Source organism: Ostrea edulis, chromosome 2, assembly GCF_947568905.1.
Source record: "Ostrea edulis chromosome 2, xbOstEdul1.1, whole genome shotgun sequence".
NCBI classification, from domain to species: domain Eukaryota; kingdom Metazoa; phylum Mollusca; class Bivalvia; order Ostreida; family Ostreidae; genus Ostrea; species Ostrea edulis.
The window spans coordinates 81,067,898-81,094,073 of record NC_079165.1 but is presented as its reverse complement, the minus strand read 5'-3'; the positions used below and the strand labels follow the sequence as shown (position 1 = coordinate 81,094,073).

The window sequence follows — 26,176 nt, the reverse complement described above, 5'->3', positions numbered from 1 at the left end:
AGTTATCTCAGTTTCATCAAATTGTATTTCATATACTGTATGTTGACTTGTTTGCTGCCTAAAGTCAGGGTGGTTGTTATTTTCATCGGTACATGTGCTAATGGTTGTAGTAGCAGTAGATGAGGCTTTCTTGAACCAACCTTTCTTATTTCTTTCTTGTATACAATTTAATTCCCCTCCATTTCCATTTGTTTACATATGTGAGGCTACAAGAATTTTCTTATTCTTTTTTCAAAGAAGAGTTCCCAAAAATATAATTGCCGGAATTTATGATATGAATAAACTTTTTCCGGATTTTACGCGAGTTACCAAACCTTGCTGAGGATTGGAGTCCCTTAAGGGTATAAAAAATACCTCGGTTACATCTTTGTTTTAGCTCATCTGAACCCCAACCCCCCCTTTGGGTGAAGGGGATTCAAATTTGTTCAAATGAAGAGCCATACCCCCTTCAAAGGGGAGTTAATCACAAAACTAAGGTGGGGTCATTTAAAAATCTTCTCAACAAGAACTACTGGGCTAGAAAAGCATAAATTTAAATGATAGCTTCCTGACATAGTGGAGATTCAAGTCTGTGAAAATCATGACCCCTGGGTTTAGGGTGAGGCCACAATAGGGAATCAAATGTTTACATACAATTGTATAGGGAACCAAACTTGGCACAAATCATCCTTAGATGAAATTTGTTAATATGAAAAGTCATACCCATCTACAAGAGCATATGATAATTAATGAATTTGTAGTCAAGTTTGATAATAAATGACTTTTTAATCGTTACCTTTGAAAAGTTTTTTCGGAACAAAACTGCTTGTATAATGATAGTTTTGCTCAAGCTTGTTTATTGCTAGGAACTGCTGTTCAGATGAGCGATGTGGCCCATGGGCCTCTTGTTTACCATTCTATGGTAAACTTGGATAATCCAGTAAAAACAAAAGCATGTTTTTATTATTTGGACAAGATTTTATTTCCAGTACATTCTTCCTTTGATTTTTGTGATTTTGGAAACTTTCTACACATGTGAAAAATGAAACATCACTCAATATTAAATACATCAGTCACTTAAATAAGCTTATCAACATGTAAATACATCCTGTCACATATAAAATAATTAAAAAAAAAACAGCATAAATAATTTGTGACCTTTATAAATAAAAAAAAATTAAAAACTTCACTTTTAGCATGCCTCTCTCTCTCTCTCTCTCTCTCTCTCTCTCTCTCTATCACACACATACACAAACACACACACAGTTTGTCAACACAAAATCTAGACACAGAAAATATGGGAAGAAATAAGATAGAAGCAATAACTGGGACTAAAATCAACTCCATGAACACCTGTTAGTAATACCATAGACAAAGAAAATAACAATGACATTGCACACTGCCTTCAACTAAAACTTAACATTAAATAGCCACACATAGTATACACACAGTGTGTATCAGCATGTACACGTGAAAACTTTAATTCTTTGCATCGGTAAACTACCTACACTAAATGTAACAAATGCCATTGCTGAATAGTTTGACTAGAATTTTGAGTTATGTTTAGTTCATTAACTGTATTCATTGTCATCACCGGAATTTGTTGTGTCTTGCAGTGATACTGTCTGCATAGAATAGGACAAGTTTAGCAGTGCATGATGAAATTGACTGCAAACTCCTGTTGGTGATTGTGGGATAGTGGTAAAATCAGGTGAAAATGTTTCAATTCATGAAGATTATAGCTCTGAACCCAAAACAGTATGAAATAACTCAGTATGTGTGGAATAGGTGAAGGTGAGAGAACTGATGAAAAATGAAATACAAATCCATCTAAAATGTGGAACTACTGCACTTAGAAGTAGCTGGAATGTTTCATGAATTCTACCAATGGCCACCGTGTGTTTGTAGCATCATTACTGTGCTGGTAGTTGGCAGATAAGAGATCAAAACAGAAAAAAGGGACACAGAAAACCAAATCTTCTCAAAATCTTCTGAAGTGGATCATATGTTTGTTTAACTTCTGTTTAAAAAAAAGTTGCTTGGCAACAATACCTGTATATACTGTGCTGTCCAGCAACATCTTCAGTAGTTGTTGACAAACGAAAAGATAAAACAATTTTTTTCCCAGTTACATATATATATATATATAAAAACGCTTTCAGCACTAAAATATTCCTGAAACATGAACATATGAAACACAACCCCTGTCATCAAGCTTACTGTGACTGAACCAGTCAGTTCTCCATCTGCCCAACAGTATGTGTAAAAATGTCCGTCTGCATTTATAATGCTCTGTATCCTGTAATAGCATCACATATCACAAAATGTCTACTACACTCAGACAGCTAGACGTTTACAACAAGTCTGTAAATCTCTCCCGTCTTCAAATGCTCTGCCATCGCTGACAATGTAACAATCACTTGTATATGGAATTCTGTCTGTTCATTTAATGATCAGCAATTTGAATGGGTACAAATTTTTCACATGAGTATCCAAACCCCTTTACCACATCCACCAATATCTATAAAAGTCCTTCTCGGAGTAAATGGAAAGCAGATGAATGAAAGAATTGCATTGTTTTGTCTTTAGGGTTGTATATTGTGAAACAGTGATTTCGGCTTGTTTCTTTGAATGTGGTGTAAAATAGCCAAAGGTGACTTCCAAGTTTTTTGTCATTTTCAGACATTTGTTGCCAGTTGTGTGGTCGATAAGTTGGCAGGCGGTAATCGGTAAGGGTCACTGCCATAGTCCGGCTTCGTAAAGTCAGTTTGAGATCCACTTCTGAAAGTGCTGGTCCCATAGTTATTTGTGTTGTATACACTAACACTGAAAATTAAACAATCAGAATCAGACAGTTTATAAACATATTTCCCCGACTTCGTTTTCATAATATGCAAGACTACCCATATCCCTTGATCAACTCACAATTGTTACTATAGAAACATTACACTCCAAATTATAAATCATACAATGTATAATTTTCACTTTCAATTTAAATTCCATTATCAAAATAATGTCCATTTCTTAAAAAACTTTAGCAAATTACCTAAACATGGATGATTGTTTACTAAATCAAAATCCACTCACTTTTCAACAGGAAGTGATTCATCGCTCCTATGGGTGTAGTCACTAAATAAGTGTCCATTGTGATTTTCATACCCATTTATTATATGGTCTGATTTTAATGTCCCATAACCACTGGAATTTATCCTGGGATCCTGTGCATAAAAAGATGAAAGGTTAAAACATTATCAAGAGTTATCTCTCTTTTCACTCTTTCATTAGACATGACGCTGCCCGATTCTGTAACTTACATTATAGACATTATTGATGTTGTTGATATCATCGTATTCTGTTGGACAATGATAATTGAGATTTTGTCGCCACTCATCCATCAGAGTAGACTTTGTGAAATCAGACGGTGAATCAGATTTTTCTCGTTTTTTGAATTCCGTGTGGCTGTCTGTCTCTGCGTAAGATTCTGAAATAAAGTTAAGAAAATGGCTATCATCAGAAAATATATTTACAAACACTAACAATCAAAACAATATCCATCACTAATACAAGCTCAGTGAACTTGAAAGAGCGTAAACAAACTTTGCATAAAATGGATTACATTACTTAAACGAGTTTGATGACGTTTGTTTATGTTTCGTTTTAACACCTTACATAATGACATCATTGTTTTCTAACCAAAAATTTACGTCAACAACTGCCTGTAAATTAAAGGAAGAAGACTTCCATTTCTTCTGCAGTAAGACAAATGTTTATACCATTGTCGGAAGATTTAAATCTGTGATACAGAATGCAGGCTCCCGCGATGAACAACAGCACTGCCACACCACCACAAATCGCACCGATGATGTAACTTAAATGTAAACTCTCTGCAAAAAGAATCATTTATTTTCTTAACTAGAGATTATTGGAAGTCCCTTACACTTTCACAAAATTAGATCACATATCAACAAGTTAAAACCAACATAACATTCTGAATGCACTTCAACCCGTGTCTGCCAAGTACAGCTTTGATTTCACTTCTTGTTATTTTCATGGTCTCTAAACAAAACTTGTTTTCCCTCCTGTTTAAATCCACGGTTTTCTGGTTTCATTTCCACACTACATAAATCAGTGTGGGTCAGATTACTTCACCACATTGAAATGCCCTCCATTTTATTACACAGCGAAAATTAAAATATAACGAAAATTAAACTACAGCAAAAATAAACTATTACAGTGCCCTTTCCCTATCTCAATCAATAGTGATAAATATCAATCTTTCAAATGTACATGCATTGTCAATCCAGACATTTCATAACCAAGCAGAGTTAGTTCACAGCGCACACTGGCCAGACGGATTTTCAGTCTCATCTTCCCATATTTGGGCAATTTAAATAGCGAGGACTGTCTTAAAAGAACGAACCTGTCTCGGCCAAGGTAATTGTCATGGTGTCATTTCCGTAACCATTGAACACTGTGCATATGTAGTCCCCAAAGTCCCCGTGAGTCAGGTGGGTGATGTGGAGAATGTTTTCCACACCATCAGCCATCTGAGTTTGCGTGACTGAGTACCGCCCTGACTGTGCGTAGTCAATGATTTTATTTCCCCTAATCCACAAGATCTGGTCAGGGTTGGGAACAGATCGCACCAAGCATGACACTTTGCCGTCCAGCTCAGGCTCAGCGTATTGAGTGGCCTTGCTCTTGATTTCTGGAGGACCTGTAATATAATGAGATGTTATAACTCAGATTCAGCAGCAATTAAGACTTCTGTCAAAATATTCATATGACATCAAAAGATTATTTATTTCCACATTATCACCATGCAGTGTGAGAATGACAATACCCATGTGAGACAGACATGTGAGATTTTTCTGTCTCACACTGCTGCGTCCATTTTCTATGACTTACATTAGGTCATGTAGAAGTAAAATATTTTGTACTGCTTTCTTCAGATTTTGATTTGATATACCTGGTAGCTTAATGTACACATTTTATAGGGGCATTAGCTGTGAAAGTGATGGCAACTGGTTTTTTTTGTTGGTTATTTTCAATTTCTCAATGGCATAGGAATATATAAATTATATATTAGAGGAGAAGGCCATCCCCCTCAAAAAATTTACATGATAAATCAAAGGATTAATTATATTATCAAAATTTGCCATTCTATTCTGTTGATATACGGCCTAAATAAAGCTTCAGTACTAATTTGAAAACATTAACAAGAGGCCCAGGGGCCTTATAGGTCACCTGAGTATCATGTAACAAGCTTCCAATGTTTGAATTAGGTTTGTGTTTAAATATAAGAATTTTACTTTTGGATGGAAGAAACATTGAATAGCTATGTGGTCATGAAGTACATGTGTCATTTTTATGTTCAATAAATAATCCTTTTTAAAAAACCCAGGTCTGAGACATCATAAAGAAAAGGGTTATTTACTCCTTAGATAAAACCAATATAAGAAGATTTTCAAAGAATTTCTACATTTTCAGTATATGACCAATAGAGCCCCACCCTAACACAAGAACCCCTGCCCCAGGGGCCATGAATTTCACAATTTTGGTAGAGGGCTCAACGCTCATTATAATTATGCCCACAGTTTGGCTTCTTGATGTCCAGGAGTAAAGAAGATTTTTTAAAATTACACTCATTTTGATGGTTTTTGCCCCACCCCTCAGGCCCCAGGGGGGCAGGGACCACGAATTTCACAATTTTTGTTCCCCTCCACCCACAGATGCTATATGCCAAAATTGGTTGAAATTGGTTCAGGGGTTTCCGAGAAGAAGCTGAAAATGTTCAAATGTTAACGCACGACGAACGACAACGGACAAAAACAGATAGCAATAGGTCACCTGAATGATTCAGGTGACCTAAAAATTGAAATAGAGGCTGCCATGATGTGGAACTCTTTTGTATCCAAGACCACAAAAATCAATAATTTTGATGTCACACCGTCTGTTCCGGTTTTGATGATCAAAGATGTGCATGTGATAGATTTTACGAATAAATAGGTTTAATAACGTCTTCCTGTCAAGCTGTTAATTCCACTAATGCGTAGGGGAGATGTGAAAAAAAAGTGTTTTCAAAATTCCTGACCCTACCATGTCATCTGAGAAGAAAATTTTATGTAAACTGTGGATCCATTATTTGTGAAATGAAATGACAATTAAGTTGAGGTTTGATATATTTGTATGAAGAAACGTGTACCATCTGCCTGGTCTGCGACTCGACTGAATGTCTTCTTTTCTCGATTTCTTCTTGCGAAAGAACGGGCTCAAATCTATATGGCTCCAAACTTATCTGTTCATGACTTGTCATGTTTACAGTGCTGCTGATGAAATAAACCGGAACCGACAGTGTGACGTCATAACTTATAAACTTCAATGTCCGCTCTCTTAGCGGCGGGTAATTCAAAATATATGATAAATTAATGTTGATTTAATCATTAAGGAAGGGTTTTTGTTGTTAAAAACTGTCATTTATGATATCGGTAAGTAATACTCTATTCATAAAAGTAACAATGTGGTTATAGGGTTGCCTTTCCCTTTAATGACTAATGAAAACATTTATTTTCTTAAAAAACATGAGAAACCTAAAAAATCTAGTTACATTTTATGCTTTTAGTGTAAAGAAATTTGTAAGGAAAACAATAATTATTCAATCACCAAAATTACACATTCAAGCACCTACTTTGATGTTAAAATGCATTTGAAATAATTAAATACTGGTGTTATTACTGAAATATATACATGTAATATAGAACAATTTTCATTGATGTTATTACTGAAATATATACAAGTGATAATAGAACAATTTTCATTGATGTTTTGATGACAAAATGACAGCTAATGCCCCTTTAAGTGTAAACCATTTTCAGGTATGCTTTTTCGGTCTTATTAGCTTTTGCATTTAAGTTCAAATAAAGATTTTGATAATTTCAAATCTTCAAAAAGCTGCTGAATTAATGCACAAAACTGTAGATAAAATGGGAGAAAAATAATAATTCATTATTTTTACTCGTATAGGGTATAGGGAAATTTCACCTCAGGGACAAAATTCGTTGTCTAGGACTCGGCAAACCTTCATCCTAGACTGCGAATTTTGTCCCCTCGGTGGAATTTCCCTATCCCACACTCGTACCAATGAAGGATTCTATTAGTAACATACATGATTTGCTAAATTTTTGTTCTGTTGTATAATTTGATGAACGTGAAAAGTAGATTACAAGGTAACCTCCGCACTATTCAGTAGTTACGCACATTTCTGTGATAATTCAATTAATGTTCACAAATGTTGTTTATGTACATACATACGTGATACAACTTCCAGAATAATTGACTTATTGTTGATTTGATGGGGTTAGAGATCATTCTATTCCTTTCAATTGAAAGCAAAAATGAAGTCTCACGGTGAGAGAGAAAAAATCAATCAGCATCAGCCATTAGGAAAGGCGTACCTTTGAGAAGTAGATACACATCTAATTTCTTGGTAGTGAAAGCTCCATAGAGAGCACTGGCCTCACAAATGTACATTCCCAGGTCCTGCCTTCTGATGTTAGAGATGGTTAAGGTTGTCGTCTCACTAAGAGGAGCTGGGTTGTCTGACCGCTGCCATCGAATCTGGGGCTGAGGGTTACCAGTGGCATTGCAGGTCAAGGTCACAGATTTGTTCAGGTCCACAGGAATGTACTGGTTAACCCCATAAAATTTAGGTTCATCTATTGAAAAAGGAAAAGTTATTGATTGCTGTAAATGTGGAGATTTATGAAAGGCAAGGGGTAATTGAACTGTGTATCTGGGGACAAGCATGCATTGACCTTCCCCAAAATTTTATTTTGTTCATAATCATATTAAATTTCAGATTAGCAGTATCATTAGCTCTACAATAAAGAAATAAACGTGCTTCTTAACATTGAAAGTTTTATTCTTTTTCATCTAAGAATTTGCTTGAAGGAAAGAAAATTCATTGTAAGTGTCATAAAAATAAGTTTATAATCATTAAAATCCCGGCTGCAACATTTCCCGGCTTTTATGGTGCTGTCAAGTGTTTGATGGCTATGCACCACTCCTTATCTCAATCAAACTAATAAGCATTTTGTATGCATCATTTCAGTAACAACTAAAAGAACTAAAGAGAGGAAACAAGGTCCAATTTTAGCGAGTTGTAATTGCCTGTCGTACATAAATGACAACATCAGCAGCAGCAGGTTGTGACAGAATAATTGTGTGAAGAAATCATGTGGGTCTCGGCCATTGTATGGAGAAAACAATCCACCTTAAAGAGTGCAGCATTCTTCTGACAAACATCAAAATAGAAAACTCTGATAACACACTCATAAAATATTGGAGAAAATCAGTTATGGATACAGATAGTGCAGGCCTGAATGATGGTTTTGTTCTCAGTTCAGTTGCAGTTGATACCATCAGCATTCTGTTACAAAATTCAGAATGGTTCCCCCGAAATATATGTCATAGATGACCATCTCTCTGATGTGAGTCACTGATCATGTTTGGCATAATATGCAGATTGAGAAAATAAATCTAGTTCTCTGAAAATGAGATGTGGCAAGATTTCAATTACCAAGAGTCAGGTAAAATGAACCCAACTATTGAATTTCATCTTAATCAATACACAATCTTAGAAAATTACCACTTTATGAATTTTGTGATGAATTCAATTGGGAGAATAAATCTGAAACCAAATTAACCTGAATGGAAGCAACATCCTTACACAGTATTTACAGTGCCATTTTGATCTAAGTGGCACCAACAAACTTGGACACTAGTTCCAGCTTGATCAGTCTGAGTAACATACTTGCAAAATATTTCAGCTATATAAATACTGAGCAACAGACTTGGACACTATAGTTCCAGCTTGATCAGTCTGAGTAACATACTTGCAAAATATTTCAGCTATATAAATACTGAGCAACAGACTTGGACACTAGTTCCAGCTTGATATTTAACTCCAGGTCTGAGTAAAATACCTGGACACTAGTTCCAGCTTGATATTTAACCTCAGTCTGAGCAACATACTTACACAGTACTTCCAGCGTCATTTTGGCGGTGCTGCTACCAATGGAGTTGGTCGCCTCACAGATGATGGTGTTTTGGTGGTACTTGCTCGATATATGTGGGACATCTATGTAGCTCCTGGTCTGTCCCCTGATTGTATGACCATCCCTCAGCCACCTACAGTCAAACCAGTTCACAGTCAAACCAGATCACAGTCAAACCAGTTCACAGTCAAACCATTTCACAGCAAAACACTCATTTTCTGTACAGCACTAGAATCTCTAAGTTTCAGTCCCACATCAAGCCACAATACTAAATCTATTTATGTAATGGTTGGTATGTGTAATAAAAGCTGGGAATAGTGCTCAGACAAAAACAAGTGCTTTGACAATACACTTTTGTTAGTGTATTTATGACATCACAATTAACTTACACTGCACTTGAATTTTTCTCGATTTGATGCAGAAAGTGCAAATTTCAAAACAGTTTTACATGGTCATTTTTATGATGTCATTTTCTTAGAATAAAAAAAATCTATTTGATTTCTAAACCTCACTGACGAATCACTAGATTTCGTGTGTGTGTGTGTGTGTGTGTGGGGGGGGGGGGGGGGGGGGGGGGGGTAATTTTCATAGGTACTACTAACCTACGAATTTCAAACTACAAGGAAATACACAATCTATATGATGTTCATTGTACAGAAACCAAATCCATGAAATTACATCCAACCAAACTGTAAAATCTATGAATTTAAATGATTCCACAGTTTACTTCATTAAGATTTTCCATTCACCACCTTATCGTTTCTTCCTCTTTTACAATTCGTCAAGATACGGCATCATCAACCAACAAACTGATTTTGCAGCTTTCATCATATTTTACATATTATAAGGTATTCATCAAATTGATCTTTAGTGAAGAGTACATCATATTGTGTGATGAATTTAACAAAACATTTACGACAGTCTTTATTACCTCCAGTGGACCTCCCTCGGATTGGCGTCCCCGTCACAGGAGAACCTGACGTAATCGTTCTCTCTCAGGGGACGGGTTATATTGTGGCTGATGTTGATTCGTGGTTTATCTAGAAATCAAACAAGGTCTAAAAATTCTCTGTCAAGATTCATCAAGACATGCACCTAAATACATCAGATTGAGAAGGGAAAAAAATCATTCTGTTTGGAGCAATGAAGTCTATCAAGATTTACAAAAAATGTGTTTAACAATTCTTTTGAGAAAGCCTTACATTGCACATTCAATATCACAGAGGTGCTTAGGGGTTCTCGTAGTGCTTCATTTTTGACACGGCACTCGATTTTCTTCTCGTGGTCTTCGTTGGTAGCCTTCAAGGTCAAAGTACCGATAATATCTGTGACCTTGGTAAGTTCGTTAGTGGTACCGGTGGTGTAAGTGTTGTTTGTGATTCTTCCCGATCCCTCCTTGTACCTGCAGTGGGTGAACACAAACCAACGATACAGACATGAAAATTTATGTATGTTGTTAATTACACACTGCCTATGCCTGTCGGTCTAAATTGTTGACGATCACATGGAAGATTTTTCAACACAATCGAATAGATAAATGCTTTTTGTACTGCAAATAGAAAATTGTTAGAAGTACCAAAGTACTTGGTACTACAAAAGGAGAGGGATTTTCTTTAATGCATTGAAATGACCTAGGAAATTTTAGGATATTTTTTGTAACTGGGAAGATTTTACAAAGAAAGCACAATATATTGCATTTTAGAAGGGAGTAGAATTGTAAAAATCATGGAGAGTGTGTAATTACATAAGCATTGAGAGGGATGTTGTTGGGTATAATAAGGTCAAGAGCACTTTCTAGCTTACTTACATTAAATCAACCATGTACAAATATTATCATCAAAACATAAAAAAAGTAAGTATTGTGAGCATCCAAGGATTAAGATAATCTTCTGATACATTTAAGTCAGTGTGTGCATTACGGAAACAGGGACATTTAGCAAACATACCACAACATCTGAGGAGCAGGTTTCCCTCCATCTGCCATACAGGTGATGTTGGTGGGTACTCCAAGCACAAGGGACTTGATCGGGCCCCCATCTATTATGGGATTGCTGGGAGGAGCTGTAAAAAGTACAAAAGTCAATAATGAATCAAATCATTCAGTCACAGTTATTGAAAACAAGCATTATGACTGCAGACTTTTGTTCAGTTGCAGTAACATTGCTTTTGCTTTCAATGTATAAAAAAAAATTCATTTTGATTCTTGTGCAAATCAGCATTTTTCTCCTAGCTTGTCACAATGTTTTCTTTATATAGCAATATACCATCACACTAACCTATGACTGTAACTTGAACTTCATCGCTTAGCAACACTCGGGGGTCATCATCTGTAGGGGTCACCTGACAATTGTATTTCCCATCATCCTCTAACTGGACATTGGTGATCTCTAAACTAAACTCCTCTGTAACAAAAGATTTTCAGTTTGGTTGATAAGCAGAACACTTTTATATAAAATACCTCATCAATGTCATTTTTCAGTAAAGATTGATTTTGCTGTTTCTGTCTAAGTCAATATATTACACTCATATCCAGATGTCACCAGCTTTAGATGAGGTGCCACAAACTTAGACATCTATAATCATTATGGTATTAACTTAGACCAAAACAGTGAGGTGGGGGGGGGGGGGGGGGGGGGGGGGGCAAGGAATACCCTTACACATGACAGAATTAAGGACTAGAAACAAAAACCTCTAAAGAAGAAATAAATATGCCCTTCAACTTCACATCTGATTAGTGATAACAAACTAAAACTTCCTATTTAATTAGTGATACCACACTAAAACTTCCCATTTAATTAGTGACATCACACTAAAACTTCCTATTTAATTAGTGATACCACACTAAAACTTCACTCTCTGTTTTGTGGCATACTCATAAAACATCAGCTATTCTCTATTTTAAAACACACGTGCGATTTGAAGTGTGTGCTAACAATAAAGTGTCCCCATATTGATGAATGGTGGAGAATAATCTAATTGTCCTGAAAATGAAAAATATCAAGGAATGAGTGGGATGGTGGGTTGTTATAATGTAGTAATGAAGTTTCTGACATCACTATACATGAACATGCATATTATGAATATATTAAAGCCTGGTTTATGATGTACAAACCAACCAGTAACAGAAGACTCTGTCAGCTCCACCTTTCATCAGGGACTGAGATAACACAATAGGACACATAGTCACCCCTCCCTCTGTGCTGACAGTATTTATATATATTCCGTGTTCCTCAGAATGGAATTTTGAGCATGAAGACAGTAATTCCAGCACAGTAGGTGTTGTCTGTACTAATCAACCACACTAATAGGCGACAGTGTTGTATCATCCATCACTTATATACATAGTGAAAACCCTGGCAGGCCCCGTGGAGCTCCCTCCTCGTGATACACCAGGCAGGTGTAGGGAATTACTGAGGTATTCTGGGTTCTGAATGACTCAGTCAAAATTAATCAACAAAACATCACAACTTCTAATGAAGACAGCAATCCAGGAACAGTTGCTAATTTCTATCCCCCCCCCCCCCCCCCCCACCTCCCACCCCAATTCCTGATTGACAGTTTGTATTTGCTTATGTTGAGGAGTAGGGGTGAATTACCACAATGACCAACAGATCTTGACATTTGTCTTTTAGTGGTCTGCTGAATTCTTAATGATGTTAATAAACTTTTTACCTTACACTAATTAGCATTGCTAGAATGTGAACCTACCGATGACATCATTGTTGACCTTGGATGTGCCCCCCACCATTCTGTAACGAGAATACGGAGGCAGGTCTCGTTCATTTCCCAGACCGAATCCATTCTGAGTCCACTGGACGATGCCAGAGCGATTCTTCACCACACACTTCAATAGAATCCTTCCTCCAATGCTAGCCTTCTGACTGACCGGCCCCTCCAAAAGATACTGTCCACCAGACACTGGGAAAAAGGAACAAAGGGGCATTGATAATAGTAACAAAGATCCCTCAAAGAAAGTATGTCTTTTGTTTATACAGTAAAACATGCTTACAATGAACACATTTATAACAAACTAATGCTTACTGCAAAGTAATATTTATTTCCTTATAAGAGGAAAAGAACAAAAATTGTATGGATATAATGATTTTTTTAAAAAAAAACTGATCTTCGCTGGCTCTAAAGATTCACTATAATCACTGTAGTTTCATAATTCAATCATAATGTAAATACTAAGCTTTGTTTCTTTTCATTTCTGTATGCAGTACAGTGAAACTGAAGTCATTGGCATTATCAAAGATCAGTAACCTCCCTTTGTAACAACACAGCATGCAAAATTATCCAAATATTTCTAAACTAAATACTGAACATGTCAGGATACCAACAGGCAAATACAACATTTGGATTGTCATATTCAGAATGTCTGCACTTCATCAGAAATTCAAAAAATCTGTTTCTTCAACTTTATTTATGCTGTATTGACAGTGTATATGGCTGGGAATGAAAAATTGGAAAGAAAGTGCAATGTGCTATGAATTTTTCAAAAATAAATATCACAGCATGCCTTCAATCAAAGCTTGCATATTTTGTTTCATATTTTGCAATAAATATGACAAAGCAATCATACATATGGTGCACTTTTAATTATCTTAACTCCACAGTGAAGTTGAAAGTTTTTCACATTGGTGTGCATCTTGAGTTAATTAGTCTATCGCATTTGTGAAGTTTTTGCTGATCATTTTACCAATTTGTTTTTTATTACCACAACATGCATCTGCAGAATGAAGCTCATGTTGCTGAGGGACCAAGATTTGGTGTTAAATCTGTAGAAATAATGTGTTTCATGTCTGTGGTTTGTATCAGAATCCCATGCCCCAGGCAAGGTTTAGCAAGAATGGCTGAAGTGCCAGAGACTTTGGATTTACATGGCGATACAGAATGTGGCAAACACAGAACTAGTGTACAGTTCTTTGGTCTCCCCACCAGACCCATTCCTGGTAGTCACGGAACAGCCTCCCAGACATTGCAAATTACCCAAAGCAAGTGTCAGAATACAATGTAAGCCTAAGACTATGACAAAACGCCATACATGCCTAATTAACCGAAAACTTGTGCTTATGTGGCTGGCATGATACAGAACTATTACTGTACAGAAACAGCATAAACATTCAGAGAACATTGTGTTGGCTTTTCAAACATTTAAACAAATTTGCAGATTCTGATTTTTTATCTCCCCATTACACTAATGATCCGATACATGCTGTTTTTCATTACAGGTATCTAGCGTATTCTGTGGTTCTCTGCCAATCAAATCAACTACGAGGTGTTCAATTACCAAAAAAAAAAAAAACCCCAGCCATAAAAAATAATGTCTGAAACACATTTTGTTATGAAGTTAGAATTATGCAATTTATAACATGTCACTTATTAGAGGTACTCAGACTCGAAATAAAACTCTCAAAATCATCAAAGACAAACTATCAAAATTCACTCGTAATACACCTAAAAATGTGGAGCCCATTTCTGCTGTGAAATACACCATGCTCTTGAAAAATTTGTAAATCTTAAGTTGGCTAATGAAATTTTGGGTAAGATCAATTAGCAGAATTGGAGTTTAAATCATGAACTGTAGGCAGGGAACCAGTTAGCACACAGTAAGGGCCTAATGCAGCACATCAGAGGCCTGTTTCTCATTTGTTGAAAATTTCTGGGGGGGTTCTACCATATCACAAAACACGTCTACCGTTTTAAATTACTGCTGTCATATCGATCTCACTACACAGACATTCACAGGGGTTAACAGAGACAAACTAGATCAAAAGGAAAGTTTAACTCAGTGAAGATTCGTATTTGGCTTTCTATCATTAGATATGTTTCGTACTTTTAGAGAAATTTTTTTTTTATCTTACAAGTTCTTATCTTCTGTGTTCTGCTCACAAACACATATACTGTGTTAAAATTTTCAGTCATTTAATTTTTTACTATTTTTATTGTACGTCAAAACTGAAATTATGACTGCATTGGATATATAGTCAAACCATGTTATCTCAAACTCGATGGGACTGAGAAAAAACTTTGAGATATCTGAGGATTTGAGATATCGAGGGTAAAATACTTAAAGAATAAGAACTTAAGTTGGGACTTCCGAATCACTTCAACACATCCATGGTATTTGAAATATCGGTGTTCGAGATACCGAGGTTCAACTATAATGTATATCAGTTGTATTTCAGACAGAAAAACCGTGAATGTAGATCGAACTGCACGAAAATGTATTTATTAATTTACTTATATATGTAAATTACCTTTCTGGAGGAGGAAAGCAAAGACAAAACCGTAAACAAGTGGTGCAGTGTTAGCCATGGTACCAAAATATCAAGGACTCTGAAAAATACATAAAGAAGACATTAAATTTACATGCAGTTCAAGTTACCATTGTGTAACACATGTGCCCTGTTTACCTCCATTTCACATTTGATGCTGACATCAAAAACAAAAAAAAAGTATATTAAACACTTATACACTGTATCAATGATGAGTTCAAGAAATGCTATAAAATATAGGTTTATTGTAAACAACCATGGGCTGGTCCTATTGTGACAGTTCTGACCTTGACATGACCTTTTCTAGCATATAGCTTCAACTTAGACCTTTTAGTTTATCTTAGTCCAAAATCAATGCTGAAGGTAGACTACATAAGTATATACACTAAAACTTTTATCTTGGGGGCATTAAGTCACCATAAAACCGTATTTGAACATTTCATTTAGCCAAAAATGGCATCAAGATGATGCACTTCAAACTGAACAAGGGCACCACCTAGAAGAGGCATCTCCTTGCAACACAACATCATATAATGGGTACCATTCTCAAACACTAATAAGATTTTAACAGACTTCTACAGAGATCGATTCATTCATCATAATGCCAAAGAAAAGCAATATCCATTTTCAGGGACACAGTCTATATCCTTGCCAAGAAATTTTTGAATTGTAAAAACTCCCCACAAAATAGATAGCATTTAGAAGACACAGTGTTTGTGATGAAGATCAGAGCACCTGCTTCATTAAAGCTATCTCCTGTGTAATCGGCTGGTATATCAACAACATTTTAAGATGGTTCCTGGCACATGGCCCCGAGAATCAGGGTGCAGTGCCATCCAGCAGAAAAACTTCACTAAAGCAAGGTTTTAATCGGAAATTAAAGGAGCCTCCAGTTACCATATCTTTTTAATCAAATTCAACTTCAATCCTTAAAAATAACATTTTTAGGATAAAAACTAAGACACCATCACATCATTCAAAATCCGTAATAGTGCAAATTAACATATCAAAATACACAGAGTCTTAATGCCATTTCAAAAGGCTCCTTAATGAACAATTGGTCTGGTAAAATGCACTCATTTGTATCCTCCACATCGAAGACAATTTGTTGACTTTCAAACAGACAAACAAATGTTGCACATATACAGAAAGGTTTCAGATGGAAGGCACCTCAGCTCCTCAACAACAAATGTGTATTCTTCAATTTGTTTACAATGGGTTTAATGTATCAACTTAAAAAGTCTACAGCATCTGTAATTGCTTTCATAAACAGCATTATCAGATGATCAGAAAGTGCAGTTTTCAATTCTTGCTTAAGACTTATCAGAGACTACACAAGACAACTGTTGATTGTGAGGCTAATTCAGAGCCCCGTTGATGTACCACATATTAAAAAAAAAAGGTATTTGTCTAGACACATGGCACTCCATGCAAGAAATTGGCACTGATCCTTATGACTTTGATAGCAATCTTCATCAGACCTCAATACCACATGCAAATCTGTGTCATCCACCGTCAATCACAGTACCTTTGTTTTTCTCTCTTCTAGCTGACGAGCTGACTTGGTTTTTTGGCGTCAAGAACTCCGCTTTTTGCTGCCTACACAAATGTGCAAGGGGCAAACAAAAGCTCATAACATACTACAGGAATAAGTCATCATCAGACATCATAAAGCTCATGGCAACAATGGTAAGGGGATTCTACAATTGTACTGTAACAGTCGACATCAGTAAACAGACTTCAGGACAAAGCATTTAGCTCCCCTTCACACCAGACACAGTGTACATAGCTCCCCTTCACAACAGACACAGTGTACAGTGGCGGTGCAATGAATGACCTTGGAACAGGAGGAACCTCAGGAATATTTGTGGCTCAGACTACCAGGCTACTAATATTAATTAAAATCTTATCTGCTGGCTACAAAAGATTAAAAATATTTAATTCCTTGTTAAAAGATAACTTCCGATAACTGCTTCTACACAATATGCTTTGTGGGACTGTAAAATAAACCAGACGCTAACAAATATTCATTGACGGCCATTATTATGTTAGCATATGGTCAGGAACAATAAAACATGTATAAAACAATTACAAACAATGATTTGTTTCCTTATCAAAGAGGTTGTCCAAGTCTTTGACTAAGTTGCTTTCTTCTGGATAGAACGGTACATTCTCATTACTTCAAATAATGACATATGCAAAATATCATGCAGTTGTTTAATCTATAGGACTGCTATTGAAGAAATCCTGCAAACTATGGACAACCGCAACGCGACTCCCTCCAACTCTTGTCAAATACAATGTTAGGGCACAAGGCTCTATTTGAACTCTCCAATACCAATATTATCCTAACCTCGGGGGGCAGTAAGATGCTGGTAAACCACCCTGTGACCATTTCTTCTTTGGAAGAGCATATGGTTCCACTTCTGTCATACTTGTACTGCAGGTAATTGGACTGACCTTTCATCTGTGAACAGGGAGAGAGGTTTTTGGGGAGCAAGGATACACCCATTTAGAGCTTCTGAAGCAAATTACAGAAAAAGAACTCAAACTTCCCCTTCATCTCCTTCAATACCTCAAAGAGAGTAAATATGTGAAGTGCTGATATCAAACACCTTTTTAAAAATGTTAAAAATAGTATCAGTAATTTTTCTTGTAATTAATGCTACTTAATTAGCATACAGATAAACAGTTCACCATTCAACTTTCCACAAAACTTTGTATCATTTCATCAGCACCACAAAATTGGAAACCTAGCAAAAAGATGGAGTTTCTTCCTTTGAAAAAAGATTTTATAGATTGAAAAAATCTACTTGTTGTGAAATTGACAAAATCACTTTGGCAGATAACAGTTATCTCAGAATATGAGTTCAGGAACATGCCACGTGTCAAATTTTTCTCAATATTCAAAACAGACATGTGATTCACATTAATATAGTTAATGTACTGTCAAAATGTTCCAGCAAATTATTTTGTACGATTTGTACGAAGTCACTCGTGTTATTCATTTGATTTCCAGCACCTGGATAAGACCGCATAAACCCTAGAATCGCTAAAAACCCCAGAATCACTAAAACCCTAGAATCGGTTCTGGTTTCTGGTAACACTGAGACCTAGAACTTTTGGAATGCAAAGAAAATAGTTTAACTCAATCTGTATTATACAACTCCCCATGTCTCACATTAGACCAGCGTGATTAGAATCAGAATGTATTCAGGATAAAAGAAATATACCTCACGATAAAAAGAATATTCACTTCAAACAGCATGCATAGAACCTTTCAGCAGATTCTACAGTGTTTATACAGTGTTTTTTCTGTAATACAATTATATTATTCACTTACAAGAACCCTATATATTCTCCATTTTGCAATAAAGAACCCTGACAACCAACTAATATATACATTGTACAAATATAACACTACTGCATCAAATGTGACTACAACCTCAGGCTGGCTTTGAATTCAATCATTGTAATGGTTTTGTTAAGAAATGAGGTACATATGTCCAAAATTTGGTGTTCACCTGGAACTAGGAATGTATCATTACGCATCAAAGGCTCCGATAATCGGAGGGGCGTGAAGGAGAGATCTGCTGGGCTTATAGAAGACATCAATTTTTCACTGTCACTCAATATGGCAGCTGTCAACAATATGTTTACTTTATCTACTTACAAGCATTTGAAATCACAGACACATGTGCATCCAATGATTGCATCTCCTTCTTTGATAAATGACCAATTACAAAGCCTGTTTTGTACAGAACCATCTTACTCAAGGTCACAATGGCTGAAGAGTTCTGTCATAGATTTCAGTACTTACTCTACTATTTACACACCTCATCAAGTTCATGCATGATTTGAAAAAGATTGTGTATAGGGTCAATGATAGTATTTTGTGGTCACCGCAGATAGTACTTGTGTGATCTCAATAATTTGCTGAATCATTTGTTTGTAGAGCTATTTGTAGAGCAATGGTCTACACATCTAGGACAACATCTTCAGTTTTATCAGATAAACAAGATAGACCTCGAGTCCAGTTGGTGTGGATTGGTAAAGATACCTGCAAAACTTGTCTTCCCACCAAAATGAGGTTTCGAATCCAATTTACTTGGACAAGCATCAGCGGCCCTGGATGTCAAAACAACCCCTGGCTCAGCAGTCAGCAATGCACATTCAGTGTTTCCAAACTGTAAGCACATCTCAGAAACTTGTATCTCTTGTGAAAGAATTGCATGTTAAACACTTAAGCCCTATGCTGTCAGTGATGCAAGCAAATCCTTGAAGGTAAACAAATTTTCTTCACAGACAGGAATATTGCATGAAAACAAATTAGTTCTCATTCATTACACCAATGTTTTTCTACAAAAATTTCTATTATTTTCCATCATCAACTGTGATAAAATTATGCCTGACCAGAGCATGAAAGAGGCACCGGGACATTAATAATATTAATGTGACAGAAAATGATTGAGAAATGCCAGAGAGGGTATGCTAAGATCATCCTAAAGTCATGGAGTTTTGCAAACCATCAAATACAACAAATTACAAATATCTGTCCCTTCATACATCATCCAGCACATAATCCCTGTTAGCTGTAACCAATGCTGAGATGATTATCCCATCCAACAGAGAAAAAAAACCTGTGTTCACCATATTGCCAGTCAGTTGTCATATAAACAGAAAAACATCTATGACTAATTCTCTGTAGGCAAGTGCATTTAAATATTATATACCCCATCAATAATCCATTTTTTGATACTGTTAAATTTGCGGAGTGTGATCCGACTTTACGGATCAGCACACTGGTTGATCTGAAACCAGATCATTTCTCTCTAAAACTGATGATGTCACAATACGTCAATACATGTTTCGTTATGTGGAAAATGATAGACCACGTCACAAGCAAAACTGTGTACACAAAAAATATACTTTCTGAATCATTGAATGTTAGGCGAATTCAACTGAATTGATAGATTATCATCCCCGCCCCAAATTTTTTTATTTTGCGAAACTTGCGATTTCCGGAAAATTTTCATGTCCGACTCCGGTATTTATATTTGCACTTCTTGTTTACATTTCCGGTATAGCAACGCGAAAAGCCATGTGAAGAAAATAGTCTAATAGATCTATATGGTTTTCTTAATTTCTCATGTTCTTACAGGCGTAAATGTTGAAGAAGTTAAGTATATTTTTGTTTGAAATTAAAACTTAACCTGGAATTCGTATGTGAAAATAACATACATTGATATCCATCTGGCATTAAACTGTTAAATGATGCGCATCTGTTGAAAAAAAAACCTCGTTTGTCTTTAATATTTTCCCCAGAAAATAAAAATTAAAAAATAAAATCCTCCCACCTGCCCCATACTTTTTGGTGACCCTGGATGATAATCTACTAATTAAGTTGAATTGGCCTTAATAAGGATACCTTTATTATCATAAAAATGTGTATTCAATAATATATAAGGAGATTATAATAGATTTATTAACTACAGTAACTTGATCCGAAGAGTTGGATCACGTACGTCTCATTGACAGGCACGGATCATCAGATGAAACTCAAAATGATGATGAAGATTCTATATAAACCATTGCGGATATTGTGACTGTAAATCATAGGAAGCTGTGATCTCAGTTTATACAGCTGACCAACAGGCAATTACAATGCAGATATATCAATAATCATTCTGATCAGTTATTGATATTCAGTTATTGATCCTATTTGTCAAATAAACTGATCCCCAATCATTCTCACTCCTAATGAAGAGTCAATTTATATAATATATTACTGTCCTTATAAAATGTAGGGCTGAAACGATACGCCCCCTTCACGATACGATACATATTGCAATACTTATGCCACGATTCAATACTTTCAATACAATACAATTTAAAGAAAAAACCAATAATAACATTGAAGAAAATATTAATTATCAAGATTTAAAATCATAATTTTAAAAGCAAAACTGCCAAATGGTGAGATGCCTGTTCGCTGTAGTAGTTTAAACTGATATGGTTTATTATTATTTTCGCCAACCCCAGCAAACAACAGTTTGAACATTATTTGATGCTATTTTGTCCCTCATGCAGGTAGAAATAATATGTACTGGCCGAGACTGATGTATTTTACTGAACCCGTTTGTAATAAACGTATCGAACCGAAAATCGAGGCAATGAATTGAATATTGAATCGAGCGTTTATATCGAACGGTATCGATATTTCGGTGAATCGTTTCAGCCCTAATAAAATGACATATATCAATTATCGAACATGTTAAGTTGGCTCATTACACCAAGATTTAGATTTTCTATGACACTGCATCACAATTAAGATTGCGATTTACACGATAAATGTTTTGTAAACTTATTTGTTTGTCAGCTCAGTGGATAAAATATCATGTTAGTGATCTGCAGATCCCAAATTAAAATCTGCCATAGTCTTTTGTTCATATTCATTGAAATAAATTTTGGAAAATTATAATTTGTATCCAAAATTGCATATTTTCTGGCTTTTTGACATAAGTACTTATTACATACCCTCATATCTTTCATAATTAAATCATTTCAAGCTGATTTGAAAAACTCTTTCAAGGTGTAGCGAGCCACCTTAATGGTTACAATCTAACCAATACCTGATACAATATAGAACATAAGTGGAATTTATTGCTAGACTTGTTAACTGATTAAACTCATTATAAGTTTAGATCAAACCTCTGATTAATTGATTGATTGACATGTCTTACTATACTAATTATCTATAGGTGTACTTCAATATACAGGTGCATGTAGTGAGGCTGTCAATATCTAATTTAAACAAACTAGGCTTGGCAAATTATCGGGAAAATCCAGTGTACAAAAGAGAACGATTACATAAGAAGAGAATGGAACAGCATTTTAATGATAAAAACATGCAAGATTAAAAAAAAGGTGCCAAAGGATTACAGCTGACTTCAAAAACACACCCCCAGGAAGTGATGAAATATAGAGTATGACAGGAAGCTGTGATAACCCTCGATATCTCTCGTTTTTTACAAAATCACCTTCACTTTAATTTTAGAAACTAAAACATACAAACAAATTAAGACACTGCAATAAAATGAAGTGTTTTCTTTCATAAACCACTGTTTTTTTTCAATCAGTCTAACACCTGAGCAATAGATAAGAGCCCCCCTACAACATGACCCTATATACTGTTAAGATAAGAACCCTCCCATACAACGTACATGACCCTACAGCTGAGGTAACCCGAGTCTCTACCATAATACACAAAGAGCACCACCTCAGATAAAACAACACAATGAAGAATACACAACATGTCCAGCAAGATCATTTAGACCCCGCTCAACTGTATCAGGTTCCCCCAAGACAAAGCCAGTCCATATGTTACGGTTCTTATCAGAATAGAGCTGCAAAGTTTCGAGAAAAAAAGTTTTTAGGGGTATGAGTCAGGGAGCTTTATATCATCTCTTAATGTGACCTGTATGAAGCATGCATCACAACAGGTGCACTGATAATCAATGGTCTCAGCATCACGATAATTTGTTTAACATAAAACATCTTTAAAACAAAGCTTTTTACCGCATCAGAATTCCCTGAAGATTTTGAGATTTGTGAAACTTGACAGCTAAAGCAGATCCTTCGGTATAAACTTATTTTTAACATCGGTTTGAACTTAAATTGCATGCGAAGAATGGATTTAATGCAACTCTTCCATTGAAACACACTGTCTATTACTCATAAGGGAAAAATTAATATTGGGATCAGAGAGTTCGAAATCACCTCATTAAGATTATCAAATGTGACTTTAACAAACTTAATACACTTATCAAGCCGATTTGCATAAATATCCACAGCATCTCCATAATAAACACTTTCATCACCTGCTATTTAAATGAAGTCAAAATTTGGAACTGATTTTATTATCTTAATTCCCTGGCACATGCAATCAAGGGTATACAAGTTATTGGTCTCAGGGCTCTCAATTTAGAAAGTAATTAAGATACTCAGCTCAGCAATTGCTGGTTTATCAGATATTGCATGTATACTATATATCTCTGATAAATTTGCCAAAAAAATGTGCCCAAATCGTCATGTGCTTTAGGCAAGATTTTGGCAGAAAAATGTCTCTTATCTGGGTATTTAAAGTACACTTGCAAAGATTTTAATGCTTTCTAGAACACAAGAAAGCTGTTTCTTTGGACAATATTTCTGTAATAATTTGAGACTTTTCTTCACTCATTTGTAGAATCATCAATCCAAACCAATAAATACAGTACGATTGTGCATGCATTGGGCCCTAAAAGGAAAATACCTTAAGACTGCTCAATAAGACAATGAATTATACTACAGCTATAATGTATGTATTTTGTGAATCTGAAGTGATCAATTCAACTGGATTTTTCACATCTGTTTCAAAACACAAGAAATTGATCAATATCATCGTAATTGAGTTAGCTCCAGAAGAGAATCAGCCTATCTGTCTAGTCTATCCTGTAATTAACTCTTTCTGTACATTTTTGATCACATTATAATTCTTATGAAATATCTGTGACACCATATTCAAAGAATAGATGAGTATAACAAATTTCAAATCATTACGGTTTTATTTATCAAAAATAAGTTTTTAAAACTTCTACCAAATGCTTGATATTTTTTGGTCAAAATACTGTAGTATCCATACCTTCTTCTTTGTAATGAAGTTTATATACTATATATAATTTTTAAAAAAAAACCTGTTTCTTTTCTCGGTACTCAAATGATGAAAATATTTCAACCATATAATGGTACTGTACTCCAAACAATAATATACCATTAGTACTGTACTTCAAACAATAATATAACATTAGTACTGTACTCCAAACAATAATATACCATTAGTACTGTACTCCAAACAATAATATAACATTAGTACTGTACTCCAAACAATAATATACCATTAGTACTGTACTCCAAACAATAATATAACATTAGTACTGTACTCCAAACAATAAGAATAGTCATCTCTATCTGTAGCTCTGGGCTTTGTTTTTATCAAATTTGTCCGTCAATGTTGATGTTGAACTTGTCACATTTTAACTTCTCCCTGTAGAACCACTGAACCTGTCACATTTAAACTTCTCCCTGTAGAACCACTGATCCTGTCACATTTAAACTTCTCCCTGTAGAACCACTGAACCTGTCACATTTAAACTACTCCCTGTAGAACCACTGAACCTGTCACATTTAAACTACTCCCTGTAGAACCACTGAACCTGTCACATTTTAACTTCTCCCTGTAGAACCACTGAAACTGTTACATTTTAACTTCTCCCTGTAGAACCACTGAACCTGTCACATTTGTAGAACCACTGAACCTGTTACATTTTAACTTCTCCCTGTAGAACCACTGAACCTGTCACATTTAAACTTCTCCCTGTAGAACCACTGAACTGGCACATACATTTTAACTTCTCCCTGTAGAACCACTGAACCAGTCACATTTAAACTTCTCCCTGTAGAACCACTGAACCTGTCACATTTAAACTTCTCCCTGTAGAACCACTGAACTGGCACATTTAAACTTCTCCCTGTAGAACCACTGAACCTGTCACATTTAAACTTCTCCCTGTAGAACCACTGAACCAGTCACATTTAAACTTCTCCCTGTAGAACCACTGAACCTGTCACATTTAAACTTCTCCCTGTAGAACCACTGAACTGGCACATTTAAACTTCTCCCTGTAGAACCACTGAACCTGTCACATTTAAACTTCTCCCTGTAGAACCACTGAACCTGTCACATTTAAACTTCTCCCTGTAGAACCACTGAACCTGTCACATTTAAACTTCTCCCTGTAGAACCACTGAACCTGTCACATTTAAACTTCTCCCTGTAGAACCACTGAACCTGTCACATTTAAACTTCTCCCTGTAGAACCACTGAACCAGTCACATTTAAACTTCTCCCTGTAGAACCACTGAACCTGTCACATTTAAGCTTCTCCCTGTAGAACCACTGAACCTGTCACATTTAAACTTCTCCCTGTAGAACCACTGAACCTGTCACATTTAAACTTCTCCCTGTAGAACCACTGAACCTGTCACATTTAAACTTCTCCCTGTAGAACCACTGAACCTGTCACATTTAAACTTCTCCCTGTAGAACCACTGAACCTGTCACATTTAAACTTCTCCCTGTAGAACCACTAAACCAATTTCAATGGAAAGCTTCACATAAAGCATCCCTGGATGAAGGGGATTCAAGTAAATTCAAATGAAGGGTCATGTTCTTTTCTGAGGGGAGATAATTCAGGAACAATAAAAATAGAATGGAGTATTTAAAAATTTCTTCTTCAGAACCACCAAACCCAAAAGGTCAAAACTTGCATGAAAGCTTCATTATATAATGATATAGAAGATTCAAGATTGCTTAACCAGGTCTGGACCACAACTGGTTTTTCTTATCATTTACGCAAGAAAATAAAGTATTCTTTATAAATCTTTTTTCTAAAGAACCATAAAGTTACAATTTGTCAAATAAACAAAATGAAAGCATCTTCATGTAGTACAACATCATTCCATGACCCCACGAGCCAGGACAGCCCACAATGAAGGTGCATAGTTCAGAAAAGATTTAGGTTTTACATAGGAATGTATAGGCTTATTGATTTAATGTTGTCAAAAACCACAAAGTACAATTTATCGATATACAAACATCCTCATTTGGATTAGATTTCAGTTTCTTCACACCATGGCTCCTGAAACAGCATAGCAATTTGTTCAAGTTTTCAATTTTTTGTGTATGAAACTTCCAAGTATTTATATAAGTATGAGCAAGATGAGTTTGGTGAGCTTTGTTGCCTATGGGCCTCTTGTTTAGTTAAT

At 35.6% G+C, this 26,176-nt stretch overlaps 1 protein-coding gene across 18 annotated transcripts in view; it reads right to left on the bottom strand.

Moving 5' to 3' along the window:
• Positions 1 to 936: 936 nt before the first annotated feature.
• Positions 937 to 26,176, bottom strand: part of LOC125679452 (kin of IRRE-like protein 3) — a 61,645-nt gene continuing 36,405 nt past the window's right edge. For 14 of the 18 annotated variants that reach the window (XM_056155104.1, XM_056155101.1, XM_056155096.1 and 11 more), the window contains 13 exons: positions 15,296 to 15,374; positions 12,744 to 12,953; positions 11,312 to 11,437; positions 10,982 to 11,096; positions 10,238 to 10,437; positions 9,967 to 10,075; positions 9,017 to 9,168; positions 7,434 to 7,694; positions 4,400 to 4,696; positions 3,753 to 3,863; positions 3,294 to 3,460; positions 3,067 to 3,197; positions 937 to 2,805 (listed from right to left, as the gene is read on the bottom strand). In XM_056155104.1, the coding sequence (XP_056011079.1) occupies positions 2,658 to 2,805; positions 3,067 to 3,197; positions 3,294 to 3,460; positions 3,753 to 3,863; positions 4,400 to 4,696; positions 7,434 to 7,694; positions 9,017 to 9,168; positions 9,967 to 10,075; positions 10,238 to 10,437; positions 10,982 to 11,096; positions 11,312 to 11,437; positions 12,744 to 12,953; positions 15,296 to 15,353 (2,085 nt within the window). In that variant the 5' untranslated portion in view covers positions 15,354 to 15,374 and the 3' untranslated portion in view covers positions 937 to 2,657. Of the gene's footprint in view, positions 2,806 to 3,066; positions 3,198 to 3,293; positions 3,461 to 3,752; positions 3,864 to 4,399; positions 4,697 to 7,433; positions 7,695 to 9,016; positions 9,169 to 9,966; positions 10,076 to 10,237; positions 10,438 to 10,981; positions 11,097 to 11,311; positions 11,438 to 12,743; positions 12,954 to 15,295; positions 15,375 to 19,373; positions 19,496 to 26,176 lie in introns of those variants that run through there. The other 4 variants (XM_056155109.1, XM_056155108.1, XM_056155110.1 and 1 more) reach the window with 2 other exon arrangements.